Source organism: Crocodylus porosus, unplaced genomic scaffold (assembly GCF_001723895.1).
Source record: "Crocodylus porosus isolate Cpor-Errol unplaced genomic scaffold, CroPor_comp1, whole genome shotgun sequence".
In the NCBI taxonomy this organism is placed as follows: domain Eukaryota; kingdom Metazoa; phylum Chordata; order Crocodylia; family Crocodylidae; genus Crocodylus; species Crocodylus porosus.
The window spans coordinates 3,144,132-3,154,312 of NW_017728938.1; the positions used below are offsets into that span (position 1 = coordinate 3,144,132).

At 46.9% G+C, this 10,181-nt stretch overlaps 1 protein-coding gene across 4 annotated transcripts in view; it reads left to right on the plus strand.

Annotated features, from left to right (window-relative positions):
• LOC109318301 (high mobility group protein HMGI-C-like) overlaps positions 1–3,330 on the plus strand; it is a 36,049-nt gene extending 32,719 nt beyond the window's left edge. For all 4 annotated transcript variants that reach the window (XM_019547471.1, XM_019547472.1, XM_019547469.1 and 1 more), the window contains one exon: positions 3,001–3,330. In XM_019547471.1, coding sequence (XP_019403016.1) covers positions 3,001–3,086 — 86 coding nt within the window. In that variant the 3' untranslated portion in view covers positions 3,087–3,330. The remainder of the gene's footprint in view (positions 1–3,000) is intronic.
• The last annotated feature ends 6,851 nt before the right edge of the window (positions 3,331–10,181 follow it).

The window sequence follows — 10,181 nt, forward strand, 5'->3', positions numbered from 1 at the left end:
GAAAATGACCCATCCACCACCACTCTCTGGGTGCGGCCCTCCAGCCAGTTGGTGACCCAATTGACTTGTAGGTGTCAACACCACAGTCCCCCAGTTTCTTAATGAGAACAGGGTGAGAGACGGTGTCGAAGGCCTTCCGAAAGTCCGGGAAGATTATGTCCACCACTACCCCTGCATCTAAGGATTTGGAGATCTGATCGTAGAAGGCCACCAGGTTGGTCTGACAGGACCTGACACTAATGAACCTGTGTTGGTTGCCCCTAAGCATGATCTCCCCTGCTGGCCCCTTGTGGACACGTGCCAGAATAATTTTCTCAAAAAGCTTGCCCAGGATCGAGGTAAGACTAACTGGCCTATAGTTTCCCGGGTCCTCCTCCTTCTCCTTTTTGAAGATGGGAACCACGTTGGCCCTTTTCCAGTCCTCTGGCGCCGCACCAGAGCACCACGAGTGCTTGTAAAGCTGTGCCAGGGGCTCCGCAGTGACCTCAGCCAATTCCCTTAGTACTCTGGGGTCGAGATTGTCTGGACCAGCTGACTTGAATACATCCAGTCCCTCCAGAAGTTCCCTAACTAGTTCCTCACTAACCCTTGGCCTAGGTGCGCCTCTCCTGGGGCCTGAAGGGGGCCCAGCGGGGGGGGGTGGCTGTTCCAGTCCCTGCTTAGGAAAATGGAGGAAAAGAAATCGTTAAATATGTTGGCTTTGTCATCTGGTGTGACAACTAAATTTCCTAGCGTGTCCTGCAGGGGCCCCACATTACCCGGAACCTTCTTTTTACCCCCTATGTATTTAAAAAAGGATTTCTTGTTGTCCTTGATCTGGGAAGCTAGTCCCAGTTCCATCTCTTCCTTGGCCTTCCTGACTGCCCCCCTGCATCTCTAAGCAACTGCAGTATAGTCCTCCCTGGTGATGGCCCCTCCTTTCCATTGGGTGTACGCCTCCCTTTTTGCTGGGAGACATTCCCGGATGCTTCTGATGAGCCATGAGGGATTGTGTGCCCTCCTGCTCCCTTTGATCTGTGTTGGGATTACCTCTCTTTGGGCTTGGAGGATCGTCTCCTTAAGGAGCGACCACTCTCCTTGGACACCTGCCTCTCCTCCCTTCTGGGACCTCAGTGCTTCCCCGACTATTCTCCTTAGTTCATTGAAGTCCGCCCTCCTGAAATCTAGGGCTGCTGCCTTGCTGCAGGCCTTTGCCACCTTGCGCTGGATGGTGAATTCCAGCAGGCGATGATCACTGTCGCCCAGGTGGTCGAGCACCTGCAGCCCCCTCACCAGGTCGCCGCCCATGGCCAGCACCAGGTCCAACAAGGCGTCCCCCCTGGTGGGGCTGTGCACCTCCTGGGTTAGATGGAGGTCCTGCATTTGGGCTTGGAACCTACGTGAACGGTCAGACCTGGCCGACTGCTCTTCCCAGCAGATCTCCGGGAAGTTCAGGTCACCCATGATGACCACGTCCTTTGACCTAACTACCTCCGTGAGCTGACTTAAGAATTCCTGGTCTAGCTCTTCCCCTTGGTTGGGTGGTCTGTAGTAGACCCCCACCATTAAGTCTCTTTCCCCTCAACTGCCTTGTATTCTAACCCAAAGCACTTCAGAGTGCCCCTCCTCTGATTCTTTGTTAATTGACGAGGATGGGTATTCCTCCTTAATGTAGAGTGCCATGCCCCCACCTTTCTTTCCTATCCTGTCCCTCCTGTACAGCCTATAGCCCTTGACATTCACCACCCAGTCATGTGTTGAGCCCCCCCACGTTTCAGTGATCCCCACTATGTCCAGGTTGGTGTCAGCTAGCTAGGAGGGTAAGTTCCTCCTGCTTATTTCCCATACTATGCGCATTTGTGTAGAGGCATTTGAGACTTCCTGTGGATGTGTGTACTGGCCCCCTATTTTCAGCATTACTCTGGCCCCTGTCACTTACCTGCGTATATGTTTTGCTCGTCAGTCTAGGCTGGGCTGTACTTGTGGGTGTTGCTTGGTCTAGCAGTCCAATGATTCCTCCACCCTCTTCTTCCCCTTCCCCGAACAAGCCTAGTTTAAAGCCCACCAGAGGAGGTCCGCCAACCTAGAAGAAAACACACACTTACCTTTAGGGGAAAGATGGAGCCCATCCCATCCGAGCATGTCTCTTGTCGTGATGTGCCGGTCATGGTTGAGGATCTTCAGGATCTCAAGCCCAGTGGAATAGGATTACTAAATTCACTTTCTGCCTAATGGGTATAATAAAAGCTGGTCCTTTACTCCTGTTCACATTTGTTTGCATTACCACTTATGCTGGTATGAGTTTCTATGATGTATCATGTCCTCTAGTGATGGAGGTGCTGTAGCCATCTTTTTATCTCAGACTTGAAAAAATGATCAAAACATTGCATAAGCTGATTAGAACTTAAATATAATTTTTGTTTCTGTAATGTGGTCTCAATCCTGAGACAAACATTTAGCTAAATCATCAATAACTAATGTAGTCATGATAGTTTCAAATATTTTAAGCCAAGAAGGCTGCAATCTGATGTAGTCTGAATACCTGCACAGGAAAACCAGAAAATGTTTTTTTGCAGTGTTTTTTGCATAGCTGTCTGAGCTTGTACTCAAGTAAGCATCACAGTATTCAGGTGCTTATTTCAAACTTTGGGCCTGAGCTAGTACCCAGCACATTTAGTGGACTTTACTGGCAACTGAATCATATGTTTTATGAGGTCCTTTTAGATCACCTCCTCAAAACTACCCAGTATCGTTCCTTTTCCTTCATTCCCTCCTTCTGAGAAACTTGGAGCTTCTTGAGCCATGCTTTCATGATAGCAACAACCAAGCTGGACTTAACTGTTGTTTTTGGAGGCTTTGTGTGTTGAAGGTTTGGAAGGAAGCCCTTAAGGCTGCATCATGCCCAAGGATCTCATGATACTTGGAATGCTTTAACGTGGCACTGCCCCTGTAATGAGAAGGTGTGCGCAGTTGTCTTACTGATTAGAAAGCTTTAATCTCCTCTCTCTTATGGTCTTTTAGGCACTGCTGGAAAGGATGGCTACAGGGCTGGCAAGACTGCAGGCCTCAGGAGATCTCTGAGCACCACTTCAGCTTCACCACAGTAACCTCCTGGATTAGGAAATAAAAAAATGCATTTTTTTTTTTACTTCATATTCTCCCCAGCTATTGTTTCAGTAAAGCCTTGCTATTTATCAAAAACACTGACCTCAAGTGTGACATCCAGGTAGATATATTGGAAAAAACTGCAGTCTCCTTGTGAATGGGATTCCTTCACCTGGATGGTAGCAAATCTTTGTAAGGATAAATTATCTTTAAAAGTCTTGGGTTTTCTTGTTTTGGGGTTTGTTTGTTTTTCTTTTTTTGGGGGGGGAGAGGGGGTTGGGGGGTGCTGGGGTTTGGTTTTTTGTAACAATCTTGTGCCTTGTGCCATTATGAATGGCCAGAGTCCCAGAAAGAAGGGATTTTGCCTTCATATCTACAGAAATTGTTTTATAATCCAGTTAGACTGCCAATGACTGTACTCTCACAATAACCACTAGCATCTAGAGGTACAGGGGCATGACAGTATTTTAAGCTGCTCTCCTGTATCAGTTCCTGGATTGGCCTTGTGCTCATTTCCTTGGGTCAGAGGATTCCTTCCCCTCCATCCAAATAATAGAAGAAAAACTTGGGAATTTTCCTACTGCAGTGGACCAAGACTCTGCCAGGTCTGACACTGAGTGATTGGAAATCTAGATACTTTAGGGAAAAGTGTAAGACTAATGTGTTATCTACTGTAACTGTGAAATGTTTTTAAAATTTGTTTTCCCTTACCTATGAACAGCTTTTATCCTGAAACACGTAGGTTGATGGCCTTAATTTTTTGTTCTAGTCATCACTTCAGAGCAATATCCCATAGCTAGTCTATCATCAGACCCTCAGGGAAGTAAATGAGACTTTTTTTTCACCCCAGCATTTTATTCTTCATCAATATGAGTATCTATAAAAAACTAAAGTGATAAAAGGCTGCTTCCTTAATGAGTCTAAGGTCTGGTGGTGGTATCAACTCCAAACTCCATGATACATTATCACCAGTGCATAGCTGCCTGGTTAGAAATGAGGTGTGGGGCGGCCTCTAGTGTTAAAATGATGCAACTTCCTACCTTTACATTTCAGGACTCCCTTGGGATGCAACACAGACAGAAACAACAACAGCTCTGGGTTATCGCATGCATTTGTAGGTCTCCTCCCAAGTTCAGGCTCATTTTTAGTGTCCGAGCCAATCTCTCCAAATTCTGGGGGTTAAGGGTGTTTTTCATATCCATCACAAAGACCAAAATCCTATTGGTATTTTTCAGCAGTTGGAATAGATACCTGCTTCATAAAATAGACAAAGTGAATATTTCAGTTTTATGTAGCAAGATGTATATCTAGACACTTTTACAATATATTAAATATTTAAAAGGACATAACTAGCTTTAAGTATATAGGAACATAGAAAGGAAATGTATAATGGCTGAATAAACTGAACTTAAATAGTAATAATTCATAAAAAATCTTTTTCTTTAGCAGGTATTGATGTAATGCACAGAAATAGATGTGGATTATTAGGCAGAGGGTAACTAAATATGAGTAGTAGAATATAGAGCTCTTAACCTCTGCTCCTCAGCTTAAATCGAGCCCAGTTTAGCAGTGATTAGGGCTCTGATTCGGTTATTGATTTTAATGCCTTATTTGTTTATTCTAATAGTTCAGGGGTGGGCAAAATATAGCCTGCGGGCCAGATCTGGTCCACCAAGGGATTTTATTCTGCCACAGCAGTTTCCTTGGCATTGCCCAGCCCAGGCACAGGGGGCAGCCTGGACTTTTGTAGGTGTAGGTGGTCCCGCCACTCCCGGGCATGCAGCGGCATTGGGGCAGTGTGGCAGCCAGACTTCCTTCCTAGAATTCCCCACAGTGGTGGCTCCTTCCAGCTGCTGCTGCTGGTCTCCGCTACTGCCGCTGGACCCAGTCCTGCTTCCTGGGCACCCTGGTCAGTCCACCCTGTGCCCACCATCGGGGGCAGGGCCTGCTGGCCTGGGCAGATGGGATGGGGCCACAGGCAAGCAGGAAGCAGTATCTGGGAGTGTGACACGCGGGACTGGTGTTGGAATTGCAGGATGGTGACAGCATGGGGCTGGTGCCCAGGGCAGAGCCACAATCTGTTGCCCACATGCCCCCGTGACAGGTTCCAGTTCCATGGGCAAGGGGTGTGGGGAGTAGATCACAGCTCTGCCCTTGGCCCTGGCCCTGTGCTGTCACCACTCTGATCCTGATCCCAGCCCTACCCACCCATCCACCTGGCTGACCACATCCTGCCTGTGCAGGTCACTGCCTGGTCTTCGTGGAGACCCCCAGCTCGCCAGGCAGCGAGAGTGTGGGGCCAGGCCCCAGGACAGAACCCCTTCAGGAGTTTTGAGCTGTTTCAGACTGTTTCAGGATGGGGGAGGAGGGTGGGCTGCTGTCCTGGCACAGCAGGAGAAGGGGCATGTTGCTGGCCTGGCCTGTGACACTCCCTAAGTGCCCCCCAGCCCAAGTAATTGCCCACCCTGTAATACTTGTTTCTGTTTAATGATTGCTTATGGTAGTCTATATGGATGAGCTTGGTGGTTTCAGTGAGCTCTGTTGGCCCTGCCGGGCTCCTATTCAAACCGTTTACCAAAGAAGCCATGGATTAAATAGACTTTGGAGGGGCTAAACTTCTCTGAGGCTATGGTGGCCCATCATCAAAAATGATGCATGTTGCTGGAAGTTGGAGAAGACTGTACTCTACTTATAATGCTGTCCCTGCTCTGTAGGTACATAGAGCATGTTTTGTATGAGTCTGGAAATCCCTGGGGCAGCCTCTCTTTCCTTTAAAGGTATAAGGACATTGAGGTGTGGCAGGGGAGCAGAAGAGGAAGATCATGGTAAAGCAAGGGATAAGTAGTCACCAGGGGGTGTCCCAGCCATCCCCAAGACTAGCTTGTGTTGCATTTGCCCTGGTGGGAAAAAGATCTGTGATTTCCACCCTCCTCCTCCAGAGGAGCAACGCTGAGCCTTTGGAAGGGGAGGAATGAGCATGTTTCCTGCTGCATTTTCCTTAAGCCTTTAAACACTTCCACTGCCACCCACTTCTAACTTTAAATCTGAATGCAGTAGCATACTTGGCAGATCTGTAACCTATGGTACTTTCCACTAAAACATCTGGTTGGTCACCTCAGCTCAAATATTCAACCTGGGCTTCATATCAAGTGGATACAGTAATCCAGTGGTAGTTCATCTTGAGACTTTAAAAGCCATTCTGTCTGGACATGGATGGAAATCTATATCAAGTTCTTTACTTGACTCCAAGTGTATTAAGAGACCTGTGAGTCCTGCCAGCCAGACTCTAGTGCAGATTTAGCTAACATTCTTCACCTGTGACTGGCAAAATGGCAGGCCAGGATTTTCTCTCCACCCGAATTTGGAGTGCACACTTGTACAATATGTGGATTGTTTAACTAGCATGAATGATGCCCAAACATTTTCATTACATTTATATCAATCTCTTTCAGTTGGTGTGCATGGAAAAATGCAAAGAGGAGGTGAGGAGAGACTAACTGTTGTCTTAGGGCTGAGAAATCTTCATTTTCAGGTGGAGAGAACCACTCCTCTGGCACATGGTTGTCATAAAGGATCCTCTGTCTTGTAAAACTGTTTGCTCTGTGCTTCCTTTTTCTATTTTACTGAGTAGCCATAAGAGTTGGCAAAAAAGGCTGACAAAAATGACTGCAATGGGAACAATGAGCAAAATTCCATATTGCTAGGAGATATTTTGTCTGTTGAGCTCCTTCAAAAAAGAGCTGTGCTGTAAAACTTTTGATCTGTATCCTTTTGTTTCAATATTTATATAGAAACTGGGAGCAAAAATCTGGCCGCATCAGTGTCAGGGATATGATTCCCACTGCCTTTAACTGACCCAGGATTTCACCCTATAGATTTAGTAGTTCTCTAAAAGGTATAGATTGTTTTTTATTTCCCATATATTTAACATTTCACTCTTACCCAAAGCAATGGGCTCAAACCAAAATCCTGCACCTGAATGGATGGATCTGAAATTTTTGCTATGAAATCAGGTCAAATATATTTGAATTCAGGTCAAAATAGCTTTGGGATTATGGTAGATTTGTTCTGTGAAACTGTCAGTTTGTGACTTTGTAAACTGAAAATCAAGCTTTGGTCCAGATCCATTTTACCTCACTCTTAACATTTGAGATTTAGATAAACACTTCAGGTTTTGACCCAGGCATATGCAAAGTGTCATTTTGGTGTTAGTCTTTGATTTCATTGTTAATAAAGACATAAGTTTTAGAGTATATCTAGTTTCAGTTTTCCTGGGTTTTGTTCCTTCTTTATGTACAATAAACCTAAAGACAGTAGAAGGTATCTGCACATCACAAGATACTGAGTTTTTCATCCTTTCTTCCTTCAACTGATTCAGAAAGTGGGATTATCAAGTGATCAAGTCTGTATGGTGCAGTTCCTGGAGGTACAGGGAAGTGATAACTAATGTAGGGGTTAGCGACCTGTCAGTAACAGCATGCTGTAATGATGCAGTTCATTCTCCTTGGGCTGGAGGTAGCAGCTGATGGAAGCCGCTGCTAGTTCATGCATTCTCACACAAACCTGCTTGTCAGGCCAGATAAAATCTCTTTTGGCTTAACCTGAATAATTAATACTGCTTCCCTGAAGATACATACGCAGCATCCCCTCCCACTTAATTGTATGAAAGACAATTTTCTCCAAGTAGATCTGCTTTACTTTACCATATTCACTGCCACTCTAATTAAGTCCTCAGTCAAGAATGCTCAACTCCCATCTTGCAGGTCAAATCCAGCCTGCAGTGTCACATCATCTGGCCTGTGGGGCTCCCCATTGACTGGAAAATTTGATGGAGGGGGAACAGTGGCAATTATCACTGCTTCCCCACCCCTTGCTGCCTAATTTCCAAGTCCTGCATCAGGACCAGACCTTTGTCACGTGACCAGATCTGGCCCTGGTGATGCCTGCCCTACCCTCTGGATCAAGGCTTTGCCACCCCCATCCCTTGTGCTGGATCAGACCCACAGGATGGATTTGGCATCAACCGTTCAGTCCACAGGGTGAAGGGGTTGGCACCACTGCCTTATCCCTTCATACAAGTATGGACCAATAATATAATGTGCCTGGCCACATCGTCCAGCTCATGGGGCTCTTTATGGGTCTGGAAATTTGGCAGCAGGGGAGCAGCTACTAAGGCTCACCACTGCTCCTGTGCTGCCAAATTCCTTGACTTGGGGGGAGCCCTGTGGGCTAGATGATATGGCCATAGGTTGAGTATACTTGCTCTAGTAGATACTGCCGTGGGACGCTCAGTTCTGCCCCAGCTTCCCCCTAGCCTTTTCTCAGTTCCACAATGATTTTAACAGAAGTCAAAGTAGAGATGCTAATGATAAGAAGGACTCCCCACTGCCCCACACCGCATCAGGGGCTTTGCATGAGCCCCCTGACCCCAGCCCCCCCCATGGGTGCCCTGCCCGGGCCAGCTGTGGCCCTTTAAGAAAAAAAAAAACCTGAACCCCCCCAGACTCGCTGCTTCTGCCAGCGGGGGACAATCCCCACTGCCCCATGCCATGTGGGGGGCTCTGCATGAGCCCCCAAAGCCCTGAAGCTGCTGCAGGAGCAGTGAGTCCTGGAGCTGGTCTCTATTTTTCTTTTTTCTTAAAAGGCCAGAGCTAGCCCAGGCGGGGTACCTGTGGGGGGACTGGGGGAGCATGGGGGGGTTGAGGGGGCTCATACAGACCACCCCCATGGGGCAGTGGGGGCAGCAGGGATCACCCCCCCCTCCCGCCTGGCAACAGCCAGTGAGCACTGGGGCGTTTTTTAAAGTACCGAGTTGAAATGTGGTGGGTGGGGGCAGCCATGGTGGGGTTGGGGGAGGAGGGGAGCTGACGGGAGGCAGGGGGCTTGTGCTCGTCCCCCCATGGTCCCCTCCCTGCTCCTCCAGCCCCGACTCCCCCGCCCCTAGTATTTACCAACTCAGAGCCAGCCGCAGCTCCCTGCTGCAGCCACTGGGGACTGCCCAAATCATCAAAGCGCTCTGAATCTTTTCTGAAGATTCGGAGAGCTTTGAATCGATTTGGACCTTTTAATTGGTCCCCTGATTTGATTTGGGTTTGGAAATTCAGCCACCAAATTGGGCCGAATCCCTCTGATTCGAATCACCACTCAAAGCTTTGCACAGCCCTACCTGGAAGGTCTCACCCCTCTCTGTCTGCTCCCCAGGGCATGAGATGCTTCCTGCAGAGAAGCACACGCAGAAACACTGCCTGTTCAATCTTGAAGAGACTATTTCCTCAATTTTCCACACATGCATTGGAAAGCAAGTTTCTCTGAGTAGATGTGATATCTTTCGGCTTCTCTCATTCTTGGAGTCTCAGACCAGCAGAGACTCCCTAGGCCTGAAGAAGGGTGACTGCACCCAAAAGCCTGCTATGAACTTTTTTCCAACTATTCAGTTGGTCTAACAAAATATATCACATCTAACCAAAGAACCTTGCCTGCCTGTGTTCTTAGACCAACACAGCTACAGCCAAAAACCCTATAACTTCTTTGCTATTTCTGCTGGGGATAAGACAGTTTTGCCTCAAGTATAAAGTATACAGCTCTAAGCACAGATTCATTGACATTGGATAGATGTCCTCAACCTTTCTTCCTAGAAAAAAAAATGGGAGGAGAAAAGACCAACAATCATATCGGATTTCATGTAAATACTTTAATTATATCTGAATGCTTAAAACATAGAAACACTTGAGTTCAATTACATCTTAATGCTTCTACTAAATGCTATGTATATTTTCAAGTACTGGGTAAGGAAGTGGAATTACACTAAAAGAATACTAGAGTAGAAATCCAGCAAATACTAGTAATATTCTTTTAGCCTCATAGTTGCATTTCATTGATGTAAGGGCTTCCTGCAGAGGGCAGAGCCTGTGTATACCAGAGGAATGTCTGAATGGCATTTCCGCCTTAAGCTTCTTAAATACAGGCATACCTCGTTTTATTGCGCTTCACTTTATTGTGCTTTGCAGATATTGCGTTTTTTACAAATTGAAGGTTTGTGGCAACCCTGCGTCAAGCAAGTCTATCGGCGCCATTTTTCCAACAGCATTTGCTCACTT